Source organism: Sarcophilus harrisii, chromosome 6 (genome assembly GCF_902635505.1).
Source record: "Sarcophilus harrisii chromosome 6, mSarHar1.11, whole genome shotgun sequence".
Classification (NCBI taxonomy): domain Eukaryota; kingdom Metazoa; phylum Chordata; class Mammalia; order Dasyuromorphia; family Dasyuridae; genus Sarcophilus; species Sarcophilus harrisii.
The window spans coordinates 148,982,768-149,005,756 of record NC_045431.1 but is presented as its reverse complement, the minus strand read 5'-3'; the positions used below and the strand labels follow the sequence as shown (position 1 = coordinate 149,005,756).

The following is a 22,989-nucleotide window of genomic DNA, read 5'->3' as shown; positions in this document are numbered from 1 at the left end:
CCGGCTGCCAAATAAAATTGAATTTTAAAAAATTATAAATGTGTGCTCTCAGATCCCAAGTTTGGTTATAGTCATTTTTGATTAAATGGTGAATGGCCTATTTTCCTCAGAGTCTACTAAATACTATGTTTGAGGTAATACCCAGTGCTTCATGGTTTCATACATGAGATCAAAGTTTGGCATAGCATTCAATTGCTATTAACAATTTCTACAGTTAACAATAAGATGATGAGCTTGAACCCTTTAGCATTACTTCTTTGATTTTTGGATTTTATCAATTCTCTTAGCCATCTATTCTCACTTGCAATCATCCAGAGACAACTGAATTAGGGAAGGATGGTTAAATGAAATAAGAAGCACATATGTGGATGGCATTCTGTCTGATGAAAGTCTCATGTTCTCACATATAACCAGGACCAAATGGTACTGCAGCAGATAGAGTGCTAGCTCTGGAGTTAGTAAGACTCATCTTCCTGAATTCAGACATTTACTAGTTGTGTTATCCTGTTTGCTTCCATTTCCTTATTTGTAAAATGATATGGAGAAGGAAATGGGAAATCACTTCAGTGCCTCTGCCAAGAAAACACCAAATAGGATCACAAAAAGTTGGACATGACTTAAAAACAACTGAATGACAACAAAAATTGGAATTAATCACAGAGAGAAAGCACAGTGGAGAAGAGACCAGAGAAAGCCTCTTGCAAAAGATATGATTTGCGCTAAGTCTTGAAATAAGGCAGAGAAGCCAGAAGATAGAGATGAGAAAAGAAAGCATTTGGAAAATTGATATTTTTAAGGAAAAATAATGATGTAAACTGTCACTCTGATCTTTTTTTGGGGGGGGGGGAGGAAGGATTGCAAAGGCCCTGATGTAAACTGTGTCCCCTTTAATCTTTGGAGAAAGGGTGGTCATGGGTCTCAAACTCTCTCGGCCCCTGGGAAGGGCCTCACCCTTCTATTCATAGGGGAAACTCCCAGATAAGTAATCTCATTCAATTCAATTGGAGATCTTGGCCAGGGGCATAATCACCACCCTCTCAAACCCTACAATGCCTAGACTTTTGCAGAAGTCCTAACAGGATTTTGCCCATTAAGAAAGTTGTTTTCTTTACTCATTTTCTGTACTCATTGCAAAGCCTGCAGACTGGCCAGGGGATCCCATAGCTGTCAAGGGATCTCTTAATCCTCATTTCTCACACCTCAACAATAAGACTCATAGAATTTGTGAAGGGGAGTAAAATGTAAGATTAGAATGTAGGAAAAGGCCATGTTGTGAACAAATTTAAAGCCAAATGAGATTTTATATTTGAATTTGGAGTTAATAGAAAGCCATTGGGGTTTATTGACTATCGGGAATGGTGGTGGTGATGATGGTGTGTGAAACATGATCAGATCTGTGCTGTAGGAAGATCATTTGAGAAACAGAATGTAGTATGGACTGGAATAAGGAGAGACTGAGGAAGGGGGACCAACTAGCTGGTGATGGCAGTAATCCAGGTGTGAAGTGATGAGAGTCTACACTGAGAGGGCAAGTTGAGGTAGATATCTAAAAGATATTGTGAAGGTAGAAAGAACAGAAATTGAAAACAGACTGATGGGGGAAGCTAAGTGCTGCAATGAATAGAACACCAGCCTAAAGTCAGGAAGACAAGTTCAGATTTGATCTCTGTAGTGTTCTCTTTTGGGTTTTCTGGAGGTCTTTGGGGCAGCCTTCCTTTCAGCAGAGTAATCACCACAAGAACAGCCAGGTGTTAAAGTCCAAATCCTTTATTATCTCCTTCAAAGTCTTCTCTCCTTCACTTGGGGCTCAGTTTGTTTTCTGGACAAGGCCTGCTACCACAGTGCTGATGAAGATGGAAATGTGCAGTCTTTTGTCTTCTCTGCCCTCTCTCTGGCTGAGGTTCCCAGTTTATATGCTCTACACTGAGTATAAACCAATCATTATATCACTAGGAAATCATTATTTGTTATAAGATTAAATCAATCATACTGAACTTAGAGAATTATTAAGTACCATGATAAACTAGATAACTATTGTTTCATCAATTCTGCTTCCTTAACATTTTGTAAGAATCCATAACGTCTCCCATAACATCTCCTGCTTTCTTTTATTTTAGAACATAAGGTGATCACACTCTCCCTGACTTCTCAAGGAGGTGAGAACCCCAAAAAGGAGGTGATCACACCTTCCCTGACTCCTCGAAAAGGGGTGAAAACACCAAAAAAGGTGATGTCCCTCCCTGATGTCTCAGGAAGGGAGGTGAAAACCAAATGAAAATGGGGAATCAAAACAGATTAGCAGGTTTCTGAAGGGTCTCACTTGAAACAGGTATACATAAATCCATCAACATAGGAGTTATTACACAAACACATAATAACACAGGCTAGTAGTGATGTAACAAATAACATGAATCAACATGAGGAATTATACATGTCCATAAGTCCTAGAAATAGTCCAAAACCAATCTATTGTCCATTACTTCATGTGTCTGGGAATTGAATGATTCCTGCAAGTTTTGAAGTTCTGCAACAGTCTTATCAACATTTTTTCATCTTAGGTAATCCAATGATTCCTGCAGGTTTTGAAGTTCTGTAACAGTCTTATCATGTCTTAGGGAATCCAGTGATTCCTGTGGGTTTTGAAGTTCTGTAACAGTCTCATTATCAGCCATGCTCTTTCAGTGTCAGATGTTTCTTAGGCTTCTCCTTTGTTTCAAGGCTTTTCTCTGTTTCTGCCTCTCTCCAATGGACAAAGCAAATATGGCTCATTGGTACTCATTTGATTCCTGATTCATCTGTAGAGATACAAGCAAACCCTCTCCCTCAAGTAGTTGACCTATCTGATCCCTTCCATTTACCACTTTCTGGATCTCTCCACATCACCTGGCAATTATCTAAGGAGAGTGCAGTTGCTTGCACTGGACACTGCCCTTCCAGTGGGTTATAAAACCTGTCTGGCAGAGCTAATGCATCTTTATCAAAAATTTTAAAAATAATGGTATAGAGAGCTAAATTTAGAAGTTCTCTAGGGTTACCTGTGGCTCTCCCATTCTTTTGTTTTTGTAGGAGTGTCTTAAAAATGCTCCACATTACAGTGTCTGTTTCTCCTTTCTACTATTGCCTTGAGGATTAAAAGGTATGCCAGTGGTGTGTAAAATCTGATACTAAGAAGAAAAGTATGCAAAATGTTTAGAAGTATATGCACGTTTATGGTCTGTTTTTATTGCTTATGGTATGCCCGTGATTGCAAAAGCTTGTATAAGGAATTCAGTGACCACTTGGGCTGTCTCTTTGGCCGCTGGTATTGCAAAAAGAAATCCTGAAAAGGTGTCTACGACAACATGGATAAAAGATAGATGACCAAAAAATTTATAATGGGAGTATTTTGGGTTTCATGAATTCTTTCATGAAGAACTTGTGTGCTGACCAAAAGGGGATTTTAACAACTCTTTGTCTGCCATCAAAAGTCTTGAATCTAGATCATATGAGGATTGGGTGAAGGAACTAGGACTGTTAGCTTTTAGAAAAGAAGGAAGTTCCTTCACATTTATAACTGCCTATCATATGCAGGTTACAGTATGATACTGTATGTTGTCCTTGCAACAACTTTGGAAGTTGGGTGCTATTATCCCTATTTTACAGCTGCTGAGCAGCAGAAATTAATGACTTGTACAAGGAAAAACAATGTCTGAAACTGCATTTGAATGCAAGTCTTCCTGATTCCAGGCCTAGTGCTCTGTCTACATTGCCATATAGTTTTCTCTAAGGGACATAATTGTGTTCAAGTATTCAAGGATATAACCTATCTAAGTTCTGAAGATCTTTATCCCAGCTCCTACTTTCACAGATGAGCCAAGTTCCCAGAGCAAGCTACATTTCTTCCTCCTTATTTCCAGTGAATATCCCAGAGCGAGTCAAGAGTGGTTCTTTAATACCATCTCTCATGGTTTCTCTCAAGATAATCAGCTCAGAAGCGATTGCAAAGGACAATGTTGAAAAATTACCCATGCATATGTTCTGTCAATAAAAAAGCTATAATAAAAAAAAGATAATGAGCTGAGAATTTACCTTAAGAATTTAGCCTTAAGTGAGTTTTTAAAAGACAAGTCACTAATGTAATACAATATGAAGAATTGGTACAAAATCCCCCCCCCCCAAAAGTCATTGTCATACTCTTCCATCAGTACATACAAAATCTAGGGGAAAGTAGACTCTACCTTCAGAAAGTCATGTGGCAGATGGTTAATAATTCCTGATTAACAGAAATCTTTTCTTTAATTTGTAGGATACTCAAGGAATTTCACCTTAAGTATGGTGAATCTGTGTCCAAATTGAAGTTAGCTCCTGATGGAGACACTGCTTCCAACTGATCAAGAACACCATTTTAGACACCAGTGGGAAGATGAGAAATTCAACAACCCAACAACCTCTGAAATTAAAAGGCTCTCTAATCAAAATGATGGTGGTAGTGGTTAAAGAAAAGGCTTTGGCTTTGACCTTGAAGAAGAGTTGGCCAAGACCAAAACTAATGTCTCTCATCTACTCCCATATCTCAAGTGGTTCCTCCCCAGGGATGTATTGGAAAGTCACACTTGTTCCAAACTAGCTCATGTTTTTATATAGAAGATATAACAAAATTCTGCAGACAAATGGAAGAGACATCTTGCTTGTTATTTCACTTTATCAAGTGATTTTCGAAGACTTTTTTCATTTTAGTCCAAGGACTTTTAATTAATTGAAATATGTTGTTAACTAGTTAAGATATAAGACTAAAATGGAGTATAGTGGTTTCAATTTCACCTTTACAAATGGAAGGAGGGGAATTAGCTTTGTTCTGTTTCTTGGTAGAGGGCAGAACCTAGGACAATGCCTGAAAGCTGCAATGAGAAAAAATTAGGTTTGAACTCAAGAAATACTTGCTATGAACTATTTTTAAAACATGGCATAGGCTATTTCAAGGAGGAGTAAATTTTCCTGATTGGAAATGTGGTACATACTGAGTTTTGCATCTTCCAGAAATGATTCTGTTTAATTTTAAATTATTCTATATCCAAATATTTCTAGTTTAGGAACTTATCCACTGTGCTCCTGAACAAATCTCTGCTCTGTGTTTCAAGGTAACATTTGTAGGAATTTTGAACAAGAAAAATGTCACAATATGTTAAAGAGTAAAGTTCGGTATGTTGGAACATTGTATCTCAACAAATAATTCAAGCAATATTAACTAATTTCCTTGATCACTCCCCTCAAGGATTCCTTATTAGTAACATTATAATCCTTTCAGGAGGAGGAAGAGGGCACTTCCCTCTGAGTATAAAAGAGGACATATTTTATTCTCTAAAAACTATGGAAGCATCACAGAGGCAGGACAGGATGTCAGTAATATAAGAGGAGGTAGAGGCAAGGAAGCTACCTTCAGATTCTGTATTCTGGATTAATAAGAAAAGAGTTAAGTGCAGGGAGATCATTTCCTTATTGGCTCCTGGCCAAGGGATGATAGTAGTTTATCAGTTTTCAGAGAGAATGAGGAAAGTTAGAGGAATCTCAGTGTCCTATTTTCCTGGAATATGGGAATGAAGTGGAGAGAGCATGCTGAAGAACTTTGCACTGAATACTTGGGAAGGACAGGGGAGGTCTTTGTGGTACTGTTAACCAGGGAAAGATGTTAGATTCTTGGATAGTAGATCTGTAGTTCTATTATTCAAGAAAGATTCCAGAAGACTGTCTATATCAGTAGCAGCAACAAAGACCATGACAGGGATGGAGAGCCTTTCAAGGGTTTAGGAAGAAAACCACATAAAATCTGAGTTTCCAGTAGTTACTTATAGCTTTACCTTCTAAGAGGAAGGCAGGAAAATTAGGGTGTTTCTCAATTCAGAGAGCAAAGCTTCCTTTCAGATTCATGCATAATTCCTCTTTAGGTATTCAGAAGGCTCTCTGGATGCTCTTGGAGAAGGAGCAGAAACAGCATTTTATATATATATATATATATATATATATATATATATATATACACATACATACAGTGGTCTATGTTTCTTGAGTGTCCTGAGGAACAAGTGAAACACACCCAATTCCTCCTCTCCCCTCCCCAGTAGGAAAAGCCCTGAAACTGCCCAGTTCAGGTATAGGGAAGACTCTAATTTCTCTGAGATTCAGCCACTAGTGTGTTGCTCTTTTGTCCTGGGCAATCACATAGTTTCCAGAACGTAGGGATCTAGATCAGAAGGACCGAGACAAAAAAGAATTCTCTTGAAATCAATATGAGGTCAATTTTTGGTTCCTTTACATAATTAGTTCAGTTGGGTCTAATGAGATGGACCAGCAGGTCCAGCAGAGTGATGACAGAGAAGGGTTCCAGTTGCTTGCAGGTAATGGAGCAAGATCAAGAGAAAATCATACACCTGCACCAGTACTCTGGGTCACACAAAACATTCTATGGACTTTCTATGCCATTTGAGCCATGAAAATACAATTGAGGCTATGAACTTCTATATGAGTTGGACATTAGAGTCCCCACCCAACCCAGTATTGCTAGAATTATGCTTAGGATCTGGAGATCAATAGAACTCATGCAACAAGGATGGTCTTAGAAATATTGGGTACAGCTGAAGAACAGAGGTAAAGCAACATTGCAAGAATCTTTTCAGGAAGGCAAAGATCTTAACAGAAAAGAAGTACTTTTTATTTAAATGTTGGGTTTCCACTCAGTCTATTGTGCTAAGAAATGCTCCCTCCAACTCTTACCCCCTTGGATTTGTACATTCAAACATGGAAATCTGGAAAGGATTTTTAGACTAAAGGAGTATTTATTTTCAGTATTCCCAGAGAAACTGGGAATACTTATTCTTCTATAGAGGTCTTCAGCAGAGGCCGAATCACTGTTTGTCAGATATATGATTGTCTGGCTTTCTTTCAGGTATATGTTAGATTGGAGAGCCATCAAAGTCCCTTTCAAATCCAAAATCTTATGACTCTGTGTTTAACATGATGAGGAATATAACATGATGGGGATATAGCAAGGAAAGCAGTGGATAATAGGACTATAAAAAAGGGAAGAGGAAGTTAGCAATAATTCAATTTTAAGTGCCTTTTATGTTTAAGGCACTATTATGAGTGAAACTGTCTATGCTGAGATAGTTTATATTCTATTGGGAAGGTAATACAATGTTTATACTGACAACTGTCAACTTGATGAAATAGAATTAAACAATAATAGTTTTTAATTGACATTTATATAGTGTCTTGAGGTTTACATTTCAAATAAGAGACATGCAAAAGAATTCCTATAATTTGCTTTCTAAGTTTAAGGGACTTTAGATAGTTTGGAATCCTTTAAAAACATGTTGGTAAATGGAGCTCTTCATGTTTGCTGAAAATCTAGTTCAGAAAATAAAAATATGATATATTGTAAATGTATTGTTTTCTGAAGTTTCTAGCTTTTAAGTCCAAGTAGATTTTTTAGAATGTTGATTAAATTTTACAGTAGCTGTTACGTTTTTCAGTTATAAACTACTCGTCCAGGGATAGGCACCAACCTATTTTTTAAGACTGAAGTTTGGCACATAACATATGGTAAAATTAGATACAGAAGCAAACATTTATCTAAACAATAATGTAGTGATGGTGAGCCAAAGATCATCCCATGAAATGGGAATTTTGGCTCCATGGGGGAACCAAAGCTTTATGGTTGCTTTCTGTCCTTCCTAAGAATAGGTAAAACACAACTCTGATTGCTCTCTTGGTCCCTATGGCTGAAGCCAGAAGGAGCTGTCCACTTGGTAGTCTTTAATAGTTGATGAAAAAAGTACCACCTCTTTTCCTTCCTCTATTCTTCAAGCCTTCCTTAGACTTCTAGGAAAGTACGTGTATGTATGTGTGAAGGGGGAAGTGGGAGTATTCCTCTTTTCCTATCGGCTCAGTGGTACAGTAGTAAAGACACATGCTTGCTAAAGGAATTTGGGATTAGACTTCAAGACCCTGGCTATTTCTTCTGCTTTGTGTTTCACAATGCGTAGGTGATTGAACTTTGATCCTAAAAGATGGACATGTCTAGCCTTGGTGACTATTTTATGAATTTCAGAGGTTCCTGAGTTGGTGTGGACTGCCCAGTGAGTGGTACTTCCTATAACTACACATTCATAATATCACTATAAGAAACTGGTTGGTAGATACTGCAGTTGAAAGGACTAAGAAAACCCATGCCACATTCTTATTGGCCTGTCAGTTATACATGTGAGAGTGTTCTGTTTAGTAGTTCAACAAAGTGCCTTTATTTTTTAGAGAGGTGATAATGATAGTGTTGGATTATTGTTTTATGTATTTACTAAAATATCCTTATGAGTCTTTTCTACTTTAAGCACTTCTTTTTGTAGTGGAGAAAATGAATTGTTGTCTTATATCTGACTTTGATACTGAGTACCTTTTCTAGAAGGGGAGACCCTTGAAATGAGCCATATGTAAGCTTTGCTGCAGAGGTTTTCCCTGGAACTCCAGATGGGAACGTAACAAACCAGAAAATTTTAGAAAAGCCACATTTCTCCATGACTGAACCAGGTTTATGTGAGTACAGAGCAGGAGTTCTTTGTAGGAGAAGGTACTTTGAGTAATGGTTGGTACTGATAAATTAATTTAACATGTAAAAATTTGAGCTTTCCCTTTTCTAGTTTTTTTTTTTTAAATTCACTTTTAGACTTTCCCTTCCTTTTCATTGTTTATGCCAAAGCTTCATAAACTGTGGGTTGTGACTCTACATGGAGTCTAAGGTGGGGGGGTGTCTTGAAATTATGATTTATCATCATTAAATATTGGTTTGTATACCTATTATATATAACTGGGATTGCATAAAAATTTCTCAGGCAAAAAGTAGTCAGCAGAAAAAGTTTAAGAAACCTTGATTTATGCCATCATCATTCCATTTATTGGAGTACACATAACTCTTTATAATCCATCATTTTTATCCAGGTCTTTTGTGAATTTTATTTTATTTTATTTTTGTGTGTTTTTAAAGTAGACACAGGGGCAGTTAGGTGGGCAGTGAATACAGAGTTGGTCCTAATCAAATCTTGCCTCAGATCCTTACTAGCTGTGTAACCTAGGCTTAACCCTGTTTGCCTCCTTCTCTCATCCCCAATAAAGTAGACCCAGAGCATTATATACTCAAATATGCAGTTTGATCTGCAATATCATGGATGTGTATATTTCTGCTCCAAAAGAGCAACACATCCATCTTTCTTCATTTGTGAGATATAAAATCAAGAGTGTATTTTTGTTCTTTATGTTTGACAGTACAGGATCCATCCAATGTGCTAGAAACCTTGATTTCCTCCATGGGCTGTCTGTCCATCAGTAGTAATCCTTTCTCTCTCTACTTGACCACCCATCTCTTTCCCTGATACATTTTTTGTTCACATCCAGTTCTCTTTTATAATATGTTACAGTTCGCCTGCACATACCGTCTACATTAGGATGACAATCATTTCCAGTCCTTCCAAGAATGTATTGTTACATAAGTAGCAGCATACAACACCAGTGAAAGCAGGGGTTGTAGCTAGTATGCTAACAACAACATTACAAAATAACTGCATCAGAGTTAGAAAACAAAGTGCTATCAAAGGTCTGAAGGGGAAGGTCATCTTCTACGGAGAGAATCAGAGAAGATTTCTTGGAGGACATATCGTTGGAGTTCTGTTGAGATGGCAAGCCTTTCAACAAGCATTTATTAAATGCCTGCTATGTACTAAGCTCTGGGCACTCAAGTCATTGGGGATGTAAACACTTCCAAACCCACACAGACATACACACAAGAGAAAAAAGAAGTCCAGCTCTCATCAAATTTATGTTCTTTCAAATGGAAATAAAAGTTATTTGAGGTATATGAAAGAACAGAATAAAAGTATGGAGACATGAATATGACAAATTTGAGGAAATATTTTTTAAATCGCTTATTTTAACCTTTCATTTTTCTCCTATCAAAGCCTTCTTACTGTTCCTAACATAGGGCATGCCATGATTCCTCTCTGGGTCTTTGCCCTGGATGTTTTCCTTTCCTGGAAATCTTAGAGTCCCTGATTTAAATTTAAAAATTAGCTCAAATACCACCTTTTGCCACAGGCTTTTCTTGATCTTCCTAGCTAGTCCCTCCCATTTGTATTTGTTTATATATACATATTTTTTTTATGTGAGACAGCTTCCAGGAGGACCTAGAGCTCAAATTCTGCTAGCCACCGATAGTAGAGACTGAGTGATCCCGAGCAAATCACATAAACTTCCTCGCGCTCCTAGATAAATCTTAAAGATTATAAACTACAGAGCAGGTACTAGCCAGGGTTGGTAGAGGGAATTTCCTCACTGGGAATTCCCCATACTATTTGAAATCACAGGTCTGGTAAAATTTTTTTTTTTTAGTATATTCGTATGTGGTCACGTGAGCTTCCTCCATAGAATGTAAACTCCTTGAGGACTAGGAGTGTTTATCTTTTGTCTTTTGGAATCCCAGAGCCCGGGATGGAGTCTGGTAGTAGGCGTTTAGTCAATACTTGTTGATAAAGTATCTCTGCATCTTTGAGACACTGATGCTCAGCTCGAGAAGTACTAAAAGCCCTTTTACACACCTCTCGCTAGTCCCTCTAAGCCCGGAAAGCTATTCTTCCTACAGCAGCCATCCTTTAGATGCTTCTCAGGCTGCTTACTCTGAAGACAAAACATTCCTGTCTCAGTATTCCCGACTGCCCCGACTCAAGTAGAAGACTCCAGCTTCCAGCACTCCTCCTCTCTCCTGTCCCGGCCCCCACCTCCTCACCACGTGTCAATCCACTGCCCCCGCCCCACTCAGCCTCTTGCGCGCTGCAGCTATTGGTGCAGGCGGGCTGCAAGGCAAGCACCCCATTGGCCATTTTAGGAAGTCAGTCTGGGGCGATGGTCCGCAGTCTGCTGGCGGAGGAAACTTCCTGGTGATTGTGACGCTGGGAAGAGCCAAAGGAATCCTGAGTCTAGGCCAGCAGAGCTGTCAGGGCAGGAATCCTGGGGCCCCCGTGGCGGAGTCTGGAAGGCGGAGCGCAGCGGGACGTCGCGGGTTCCGAGCGAGGCGGGGACCTAGCGCCAGCACCGCTGCAGCCGCGTTTGGGTGGCGGTTGCCGGCGTGACCCGACCTCCCGGGCGGCTTCTCCAGACCGTACCGCAGTTGTTGCGGCTCTTTCCGGGTGATGAATTTGAGTTGCTCGTGCGGGTATTTGCAGCGGGCGTAGAGGAGGGGTCGGGGAGGGCCGGGGGGCACCGCGCAGCCCTTCCCTGTCTGCGGCCGGCGTGGCAGCGCCCTGCCGCACTGACCTTCGGCGATGCTCCTGGCCAGTGGCCGCAGGGAGCGGACCCGAAGCCAAAGGCAGGCTGGCCAGGGGTGTCTGCCCTCGGGAATGACGGTGCACGGAGCAAGAGTGGCTGCGGGCAAAATAGGCTTGGGGGAGCCTGGAAAGGCCACCCAGGCTGCTCGGACGAGCGAGACGCAAGATGCTCTGTGGAGGCGAAAGTCGAGGCCTTAGTGGGGAGGAGCAGCGGGAAGAAGCTGCTGCGCCGCCCCCTGCTTGACAATGCAGTTATTCTGGGATGCAGCGACCCCCACCTCCACCCCCAGCCCTGGCCACCGTGGCAAGGCGGCAGCGGGCGGGGGGCATCTGGAGGTAGCCCCATAGGGTCTGGGTCCTCCACTAGGCCCCAGTGTGTGGGCAGGTTAGCGGGGTGGCGGGGATGCTGGAGGGGGGGGAATGTGTGAGGGGGGCGGTGCTTGTGGGTGAGCACCTCCCTTGCACTGTCAAATTCTTTGCCTTGTCCTGGGCTAAGGGGTAGTTCAGGAACAGCACGCACAGCCAGGATGCGGGAAAACTGGGAAATAATGTATGCAATGACTGTCTGTCCAACCCCTCTATTTTATGGATAAGCAAACCAAGGCTCTAGGAAGTTATGAGACTCTTTGAGGGGCAATTTACACTAAATCTTCAGACGCTGTAGTAATGTACTGTACCCCCGGGATAACCTTAAACATCTTTTATTGGACGTTCAGAAATTCGAAGCTCCCCTCCAAAGTTTCTGAAGCCTGAACTAAACAACTGGGGGAGGGGGAGAACCGTGTAATTTTGACTTGCATAGCATAGGAATGCTTTTGTAAAGACCTTGTTAAACGCTCAACATGATTGTTTCAATTGCACCTATATGACCCGAGGCTTTCCCCCTAAATTCACGGGGGACATAAGTTTTTTCAATCTTTTTCTCTTTGCCCTCTCGCTTAAAATTTTTTAAAAAAATTTTAAAATTTTTATTTAGAACTTAACAGCACCAAATAAAAAGGGTATTTACATATGTAGAAGAAAAAGAGGATTGCACATGAAAATGCAAATCTCTATTATATGTAGCTTGTTTTTATTTTTGAATATGTTAAATTTAAGCAGTAGGTTTCAAAGTGATCTTGCTTGATTGTGCTTTATTTTGGCCTGCCTTCTATATTTAAAAATAAAAACGCCAATGACTCTTTTTTTCTCTCCTTTCCTTCCCTCCTTTTCTTCTCCTTTCCCTTTTTAAAATTCAATTTTATCTTATTTTTTCAGATCTAATTTCTTTCTGTCTTTACCTTGAGAAAACAAGAAAAGCAAATCTCATAAACGTATAGTCAAGCAAAACAAATTCCTGCTTTGGCCACGTTAAAAAAAAAAATGCTTCAATATACACTCTGAATCTAGCACCTTTCCATATGGAAGTAGATAATAGAATTATATAAATCTGAATCAGTTCTTTACATGTACTTGGAAATGAGACCTTATCAGAGAAAGTTGCTGCAAAAAAATCCCCCCCAGTTATTGTTTCCCTTCTTATCTTAGCTGCATTGATTGTGCATTTTATGTAATCAAAACTATCCATTTTATCTTCCTTCATGCTCTTTATGTTTTGTTTGCTTATGAACTTTCTCCCCATCCATAGATCTCAAAGGTAATTTCTTTCTTTCTTTTTTTTTTTTTAAATTATTATAGCTTTTTATTTACAAGATATATGCATGGGTAATTTTTTCAGCATTGACAATTGCAAAACCTTTTTTTCCAATTTTTCCCCTCCTCCCCATTCTCTCCCCTAGATGGCAGGTAAACCAATACATGTTAAATATGTTAAAGTATATGTTATCAATACAATATATGTATACGTATCCATACAGTTATTTTCTGCATGACTCAAAGGTAATTTCTTTCTTGATCCTTTAATTTCTTTGTGATGTCACCTTTTAATATGTAAAGTTATATATCCATTTTGTGCTTATCTTGATGGTGTGAATTGTTGGTCTAAACCTAATTTCTGCCAGCCTGCCTTCTAGTTTTTCTATCAGTATTTGTGAGAATTCTCTTCTCAGTAACTGGGATCTTTGAATTGATCAAACTAAAGTCCTTGTGTTTGTGTGCCATCTGTGGTGCCTAATCTGTTCCACTGACCAGATTTTTATCCAATATCAAATTCTTTTGATTATTACCAATTTGTAGTATAGTTTGAGATCTGATATCTTTCCTACTTCTTTTCTTTATCTCTTTTGAGCTTCTTGGGCTTTTGTTCCTCTAAGATGAATTTTATTAATTTTTTTCTAACTCCATAAAATAATCTTTTGGTAGTATGATTGGCATTTCACGAGATGAGTAAAGTGATATAGATAGTATTGTCATTTTTATTATAATAATTTGGCTTAAACACAAGCAATTAATATTTTCCCGTATATTTAGGTTTGTCTTATTTTCTGTAGTTGTGTGTGTGTGTGTGTGTGTTTGGATAGGTGTCTTCATAGGAAAATTATCATAGATTTTATGTATCTGAAATTATTTGAAACAAATTTTTCGTTATTCGTTAATATATAGAAATGAATTTTTTATTTACATGGTTTTCAATAATATTCTACTTTGCTAGTGGTAGTTTCAGTTAATTTTTAGGTTATTCTCTATACCTGCCAAAAGTAATGATTTTGTTTTATCTTTGCTGTGTTTATTCCTTCAGTTTCTCTTTCTTTTCTCATTGCTTATAGTAACAATTCTAGCTTACAACAGTGGTGGTAATGGACAGCTATATTTCTTCTTTGATTTATTGAAAAATATTATAGTTTATTCCCATTACTTAATATACTGCTCCTTTATTTTAAGAGTACAATGGAAAGGTCCATTTTTGCCTATGTTTTCAACAGAAATGGATGTTGAATTTTGTCACAATTTCTTTCTGTATCTACTGATATAATCCTTTTTTTAAGTTGTTATTAACATTATCAATTAGGTTTATTAGTTTTTCTAAAATTGAACCAATCCTGTATAAATACAGCATGGTAATAGTTTGTATATATACATATACATATATACATACATATATATGTATACATATACATATATATATGTATTTTGAAATGTTGCTGTAGCTACTTTGACATCATTGTTTGTTAGAGATATTGGTCCATAGATTTCTTTGTTTTGCATCTCTCTGATTCAATTATCATGACCATATTGGTATCAGAGAAGGAATGTTTTGCAAATAGTTTACTTAATATTGGAATTTGTTGTTCTTTGAATATTTTAAAATTCACTTGTAAATCCATTTGTTTCTTCTTTTTAAATAGTTCAATTTATCTTGTTAAATTTCCTTTTGAGACAAGGCCATATTTTTAAAAATAAATATCCATCTGCTTCATGTAAGTTGTCAGTTTGATTAGCATATAGTTGGATGTAATTTCTAGTAATTTATTTTTTCATTTTTGATAACTGGTCATTTGGTTTTCTTTTAAAAAAAATTAAACTAGGCATTTTATTTTATTTTATTTTTGGATTTTTGAAAATAAGGTCTTAGTTTTATTGATTTTTCTTTTCTTTTTTTGCTTTGTTTTGTTATTCTCATCTTTGTTTTCAGAATTTATTTTGATGTTAAGGCTTTTAGTTTAATTGTTTTCTAGTTTTTTGTCTTCTTTCTTTTTAGTTACATGGCATTTTATTGATGTATTCTTTCTTTCCTTTGTTTATGAAAGTATTTAGAGATAAAAACTTTCCCTTAAGGGCTGCTTTGGTTATCTACCAGATATTTCTATCATATTTTCTTTCATTATTTTTAATAAAATTATTATTTCTAAAATTTGTCCTTTGATAATAAGATTAAATTATTTAGTACAACCAATTTTTAATCCTTTTATGGAATACAATTTTTATTTCATTGAAGTAAAAGATATGTATACCATTTCTTCTTTTGTTTGTGAAGTATTTATCCCTTAATATTTAGCTAATTTTTGTAAAAGTGCCATGTATAGTTGAAGAAACACATCTGCCCATTTAGTTATTCATTTATTCAGCTTTTTATTCATTCATTAATCATCTTTTTATTTATTTGAGTTCACTCCTTTCTCTTTGTACTCAGTAATTGATAGATATGTACACTTCTTTGTTGTTTTTTAATTTTTTGTTAGATTTGTCTAGGTCTGAAGAGTATACATTGAGTTAGTTTTATAGCTTTACTATTTTCCCCCTGTAACTACTTTAGTTTTTCTGTTGATTATTTAATGTAGTATGCTTTCTAGAGCCCCCAAGTTAGGGTGACAAAATATACTGTTGTTTTCTAGAGCCCCCCTACCAATGTGATTAAAATACCCTCTGGACTAGCTCTCTGGAGGACCTCAGGACCAGCCCGAGTCCTTGGTCTTAGTGGAGGAGAGGTAAAGGCAGGAGACTCACGAGGATGGTCAAAGATGGAGTCCATTTATTTTAAGTCCTCTCAGCTCTTAAATATCTTAGTATGATTACATCATTACAGCACACTGAGCATATGCCAATTGTAGAACCACACCATATCACACTAAGAATATGTGAACTAGAGAACCATTATCACACTGAGTAAACATCCTGCTGTAAGTATGCTTCAAGTATACCTTTCCCAGAATTCTCCCATTATCTTGGGAAGGGAGATAGGCACCAAAAGGAAATGGGGAGCCAAACCAGATGTTGTTAGCAGGTTTCCTCTGGGCTTAAGGGTCTTAATTGAAACAGGAATACATAAATCCTTCAGCATGGAAGGTATTACACAAGCACATAGTAATACAGGCTGGTAGTGATATTACAAGCAATATGAATCAACACGAGGAATTATACATGTCTGTAAGTCTTAGAAGCAGGGTATATAAATAACAATCATACATACATCTCCTTCAGCAGCCAAAAGATAGTCCAAAACCAATCTATTGTCCATTACTTCATGTGCCAGGGAATCCAATGATTCCTGCAAGTTTTGAAATCCTGCAACAGTGTCATCATATCTCAGGGAATCCAATGATTCCTGCAAGGTTTGAAATCTTGCAACAGTGTCATCATATCTCAGGGAATCCAATGATGCCTGCAGGTTTTGAAGTCCTGCAGCAGTCTCATTAACAATTTTTGAGGTTCATGAGTCAGTTGTCATACACATTGAATTAACAGCCATGTTTTTTCAGTTTCACATGTAGTCAGAGATGGAACCATCTGCGGTCCTCTACAATTTAACTGTTAAAACATTTAGTGCATCTACTGGTCATCCTGCCATCTAGGGGAGGGGGTGAGGGGGGGGGGTAAGAGGTGAAAAATTGGAACAAGAGGTTTGGCAATTGTTAATGCTGTAAAGTTACCCATGTATAAATCCTGTAAATAAAAGGCTATTAAATTAAAAAAAAAAAAAAACATTTAGTGCATGTATGTTTAGGTATTGATATTCAGTGTTTATAATACCTTTCTGCATATTGTGGTCACCATTTATCTTTTATTCAAGTCTGGTTTTGTTGTTGTCTTATCTGAGATCATAAATGTTATCTTTGCTTTTTTGAGTTCAGCTGAAGTGTAATAGTGTTGATCTAGTCCTTTATTTTAAGTCTGCAAATTTGTTTAATGTAAGTTTCTTGTAAGCATAATCTCATTTACACTTGTGATCAATAATTGTGTATTTTCATTGATTCTATTCTGTTTATATACACACACATACACACATTTGCTTCTCTTTGCTCTTTGTACTTTCCATTAGAAAGATGATTGAAAAATGTATTTAGTATGATTGAATACTTGAGATAGAATACTTTGGTAGTCTGTTTCTCATCCCCTGTCCCTCTTTTCTTCTTGTCCAGACTCTAATCATAGGTTCTTACCTTCTTTTTAAAAATCCTCTTAATCTTTTTATGATTCATTCTCTGAGATTAGAGTTTGTTTGCTAATGACTAATCCTTTTTTGTATCTATCCTCCCTCTTCCTTCCTGTCTCTCCAGTTCTTTGCTGTTTTTCTCTCGAGTTAAATGATTTTTACACCAAACTAATTCTCTTTCCTAGTCTCTGTCTCTTTCTCCCCCTCCTCCTCTCCCTCTCCCGATCTGTCCTTCTCTGTCTCTGTGTCTCTGTCTCTGCTCCACCTATCTTGCTGTATAGTCTTCTACTTGTACGAGTGTACAAGTACATTATGTACATTATGTGAGATAGTATGATTCCTTCTCTTTCCTCCTCTCCCTTTTTTTATTTAGTGTATCTTTCCTGCTCCCTTTTCTTTCTTTTTTTAAAGATCATCAAAATATAATAAATATTCCTTGCTCCTTTGTCTTATTTAACTACCTTTATGATTTTTTCATGTAGATGATAGATGATAGAGTTCTGAAGGAGCCGTGTTGTTTCTTTCCCTGTAAATAGTTCATCTTCAGGTAATCCCTTCAGTTGCTCACTGTATTTTTACCTTTTTATATTCCTCTTGATTATTGTTTGAATTTCAATTTTTTTCCTGAGTTCTGGAATTTTCATTAAGAATAGTTGGAAATTTTCTATTTCACTAAAAGCTGCATTTTCCCTATGTAGCACTATACTGTTTTTGCTGGGTAAGTTACTCTTGGTTTTAAATTTATATCTTTGCATTTAGAAATATTGTGTTTCAAACTCTCTTCTCCTTTATAGTGGAAACAGCCAATTTTTTTGTGATCTTAACTATCCTAATTGTGATTTTTTTTAAAAATTGAAGCTCTTATGTTGATTCTGACAATCCTAGGGTTTTTATTTTGTGGAGGTGACATGTGGATTCTTTCTCTTTCACATTTCTTCCTGGTTTTGTGATCTAAGCAATTCTCATTCTTCTTCTTCTTCTTCTTCTTCTTTTTTTTTTTTTTGGAGGCAATTGGGGTTAAGTGACTTGCCCAGATTCACACAGTTAGTAAGTCAGATCTGAGACTATATTTTAACACCAGGGTTTAGTCTCCTATCCACTAGACTACCTAGCTGCCCTTTTCATGGTTTCTTGAAATAAGATTATCAGGTTTTTGGGTTTTTTTGGGGGGGTGGAATGGGGCTCCTGGCTTTCAGGTAGTCAGTGAATCTTAACTTATTTATTTCTGATCTGTTTTCCAAGTCATTAAAAAAAAAAAGCCTTTTATAATTTTCTTATGCCTCTTCATTCCATTTTGAAATTTTTAATTTAAAAAAAATTTTTTTTTGCTTAACATTTCTTATTGTATCATAGGCTATTAATTTTTATTTCATCCATTCTAATTTTCAGGGCAATTGTTATTTAAATAAGGTTACTTCTGTACTAGCTTGTTAATTCTGTTTGTAAGTCTTTTCCCTGAAAGCACTCATTTCTTTTCTAGTTCTTTTCTCTTGAGTTCTAATTTTGTATACAGTATCATTAAAAAAAAAAAAACAAAAAAAAAAAACAAAACCAAAATAACCCTCTTGACTCTTGCTTTATTAGTTCAGGGAATTCTTGTTGACCTTGTGGTCAGGCTGTGTTTTTCTTTGAGTCTTTGATTATATATTTTGTATAATTATTCTCTCATTATGGGTTTGTCTGTTGGGAGTATCGTATTGTATTTTGTCTTGATTGTCTTTTTTGGTTTACTCATCCTTTCAAGCCTATATTCCTGAATTGGAATTTTGTATTAGAGCCAGTAATTGAGCTCTTTTGGAGGCATTGTTGGGTCCTTGTGCTGTTCTTTTTTGTTATCTCTTTATGTCCTGTTATTTCATTCTCTGGGTTGTTTTTAAAGGATGTCAGGGGAGATTCAAACTTTAATCATGTCATAAACAGTTTGATCTAGAGTATGGTTTGAGCTTGGCTGGCTCTTTATCCCAGTCTGGGTGTGGACAACACCATTGCAAGCATTTCCCTTGTTGGAATTCTAATAGACAATAGTTCTCTTCCTCAAGCCCTAACTGCCAGCTGAGATTTTTCTTAAGTTCAAATCTTTGGAGGCATGGACTTATTTCAGTTGGTTGACCAGACCCTAGTTCTTGCTCTTCTCAGTTACAAGACTCAGACTAACTCTGGGTGAATTCAGTTTCCTGTTCTATAATCTGAGCAAAAGAAGTATAAATCAACCCCTAGTTATAGTTGTCCTGGTTCCTCAACTATACCTAGGGAATCTCTATATGGGGGTTCTAGTCAGCATTCTTGTTACACCAAATGAACTGGAATCTTCAGTTCTAGGCAAGGTTATCAGATTGTATTACCTCCATTGAGCTATTGTCTGACCCTGTCAGTCTTTCTATAAGTGATGGGTTGTCTCTTCTGGACATCTACTTAGCTATCTGCCCATCATTTCTTTATTTCTGCTCACCAGGAAATTGTCCTACACAAAAAAGAAATACAAAGTAATCTCTTTAGGAAGAAGGTATGGAGATCATGGCAGAGTTCATCTAGGAAGTGGAGAAGGAAATGAGGCACATTAAAAGACAAGTGAGGAGAGAGAATATTGGAGGTAGTGGCATAGAGATGGGAGATGCAGAATGGCTGGTTTGGAGGATTTGTGTAGGATTCATATAATTGTAGAAGAGGCCACTAAAGACATCATAAATTTTCCAAGGTTTTAAAAAAATTTCATTTTATGGGATCACAAGATTTTGGGGTTCAAAGAACCTTACAGTCATCTAATCTAGCCCTCTTATTTTACAGATGAGGAAACCAATAATTATCAAAGTGAGGGGCACTTGTCCAAGATCATACAACTAGTAAATGGCAGAACCTGGATTTGAAATCAGTTCCTTGTGAGTTTTCAAACACTTGATCTTTAGACTCCAATCCTGCACATTTCATCTTCCCTCTGTTGCCTCCTTCTTGCTGTGCTGCTGTCCAAGACTAGCATCAAAATAAAGGTAAATTCACTTAAATGAGCATGACTTTTCTCCCCTCAAAATAACAATCTCTCCCATTCCCCAAAAAAGAATCAAAACAGACTTCTTTGGAAAAAATAGTCTACTGATAAGAGTTAAAAGTTTGGAGGCCTGAACCTATTTATTGCCTCCTCCCACTAAGCAAATCCCCAAGATCAACATCATTCCACTACTTCTACTCTGTAGATTTTAATCCTCATAAAGATACTGATTTGTGGGACAATAATGACCCCAGAAACAATCAGAGACTCTTAGAATAAGAAAAAAGCACAAAGGGATTTATTATGATCTCCCGAGAAAGGGCATCTCCCATCTGACAAGGTATTTGTCGGTAAAGGAGTGCAAAGCAAAAAACTGTAAAACACAAGATTAAATAGCCTGAACACAGAAGTCACCCCTCTCTCTCCTAACCTCCCCTCCCCCTTTCCGTCCACTGTTTGGGGGAGTCCAGGTTCCCTTCTAAAAGTGGAAACCTTTCCCAGAAATGAAAGAATAAATTGCCTTTAAAAGAAGTACTTAAATGCTAATTAAGAGGTGGTGGGAAGAGAAGGGGATGAACACCTGAAGCTTTTTAGCTATAGCTCTACTTGATTTTATAGAGTCTCAAGTAGCAATTAGGGAATAGTTTAAGACCATATCCCATGAGAAAGTCTTCACTCAATTTTTTCCATACATTGGGAAATAAAAAATAGATACTGGGAAGAATGCTTCAACCTTTGCTAAAAGCCCTATTAGCTTTTACAAAAATACAATATGGCTATTATCTTAGTTTTCTCATAATCTGTTTACTTAGGTGACTATTTGTTTTAAAACAAAATTTAGGTCAGATGATAGAAATAGTCGATGTGTGGTTTTATGTATTTGTGGTTTTAACTATTATCAGAGAGCTTGCTATTAGCAGGTAATGTAACATGGGCAGAGAAATAAAGGCACTATATATACCAAGATATTCATGATAGCACTTTTGATCTAGAAACAATAAATTATGATGTGTGAATGTAATGGATTACTAAAGAAACATGGAAAGATATGTATAGGCTGATTATGGAATGGTGTAAGCAGAACCAGGAAAATAACATACACAATGACTACAACAGTGAAAAAAGAAAACAGTAAAACAACTTAATGGTGCATAATTGTAATGACCAAGCTTGACTTTAAAGAAGAGTTGAGAAAATTAACCTCCTTTAATGGGAAAATGTGGATTATAGAATACCCCAGAAAGGAATGTGATGTGAAATACAAAATATCCATAATTTTAAAAAAATAAAATTTAGGGCATGTAGGAAATGTTAATGAAGTAAATGTTTTGCTTACTGCATTCAGTGTTTTGTTTAAATTTATTTTCCTTGATTCTTCTAGGCTACATGACTTGCTGAAGGAAAAGAAAATGTTATGTTGGGGATATTGGTCTTTGGGCCATCCTGGTGGTATTAGCAGCAATCTCCAAGGAATTGTGACTGAGCCACAAGCATATGGATTTATTTCTGACAGAAGCATCAAAGAAGTGGCTTGTGGAGGCAACCACTCAATTTTTTTACTGGAGGATGGGGAAGTTTATACATGTGGTTCGAACACCAAAGGACAACTAGGCCATGAAAGAGAAGGAAATAAGCCAGGTTAGTGGTTTAGACTGAGTTGGGCTTTGAGTGTATAGATATATGAGTGGGATGGTGAAGGGAAGAAGAATGTTTGAAAATTTTTTTGCAAAGATCTAAAGTCTCTTTGGGGTAGCTAGCTGTTTTACGAGTCTTTCCTTACATTCAACTATTTAGTCCTGTAATTTTTTTTATCCTTTGCTTCTAACCTAATTCATTTCATTAAAAACATCTTTTACCTTGTTAGACAACTTTTATAAGATTAAATTCCAGGAGTGAAGAATTAGCCATTCAAAGTTGTGAGAAAATAACTAGTTTTGATTTTTAGAGAATCAAAAAAAGAAAGGAATAGGTAACATGATATTTTTGTCAGATGTGGCAATTGTTATTTTCTGAAGATTAAACATTCAGTTTTACAGCAAAAGTTCACCAATTGTTGGCATTTTTATTTTTTGGTTTGTTCTTGATTCTGTCTTTGCACTTTGGAATGACTGATTCTGTTTCATTTTGGGCTTGAGTGAATTTTGAAGCACTTGATTTTCTCAGAGCAAGAGTCACTGAAGTATATTCTTTAAGTCACAACTTTTCTGTGTTTTCTTGGAATAATGTCCATTCTTAAGATCACAGAAATAAAAGCACAACAAAAGAGAAATGAAATACATGCATGAAATCCAGTGGTCAATTAATAGAGAATTAACTTAAAACTGGGGAAAGCAGATCAATTTGGTTTCATCAAGTTAAGGTCATATATTCATTCTAAGTTAGTCTAGTGGCACATATATGGCCATTATTGTCACAAAATGAAATCTTTTAAAAATGATTGCTTGTCCCAGGTAATTTGTATAACACCACATATATTTTTTCCTGCATCATATACTTTGAACATTAACTCTGGGTTTAGACTGTTGACTTTTGGGGCTAACCTTAAGCCAATTTGTGAAATGTCTGGGATTTTCTTACTCTCCTTCTCTTTTAGATTTTCTTTGTCTTCTGCTTTTTTTTATGTTGAAATGATTTTTCATAATTTTTTATTCCTCCCCCTCCCCAATTACATGTAAAATAATTAATTTTTTTTTTTTTTTTTTTTTTTTTTTTTTTTGCTGAGGCAATTAGGGTTAAGTGACTTGCCCAGGGTCACACAGCTAGGAAGTGTTAAATGTGTGAGACCAAGTTTGAACTCAGGTCCTCCTGACTTCAGGGCTGGTGCTCTATGTACTATGCCACCTAACTTCTCCTAACAT

The 22,989-nt window shown here is 36.9% G+C and overlaps 1 protein-coding gene across 5 annotated transcripts in view; it reads left to right on the top strand.

Annotated features, from left to right (window-relative positions):
* The first annotated feature begins 10,854 nt into the window (after positions 1 to 10,854).
* Positions 10,855 to 22,989, top strand: part of HERC3 (HECT and RLD domain containing E3 ubiquitin protein ligase 3) — a 123,821-nt gene continuing 111,686 nt past the window's right edge. The window contains exons 1-3 of one of the 5 annotated variants that reach the window (XM_031942754.1): positions 10,855 to 11,201; positions 19,933 to 20,132; positions 21,513 to 21,769. In XM_031942754.1, the coding sequence (XP_031798614.1) occupies positions 21,541 to 21,769 (229 nt within the window). In that variant the 5' untranslated portion in view covers positions 10,855 to 11,201; positions 19,933 to 20,132; positions 21,513 to 21,540. Of the gene's footprint in view, positions 11,228 to 17,612; positions 17,696 to 19,932; positions 20,133 to 21,512; positions 21,770 to 22,989 lie in introns of those variants that run through there. The other 4 variants (XM_031942750.1, XM_031942752.1, XM_031942753.1 and 1 more) reach the window with 4 other exon arrangements.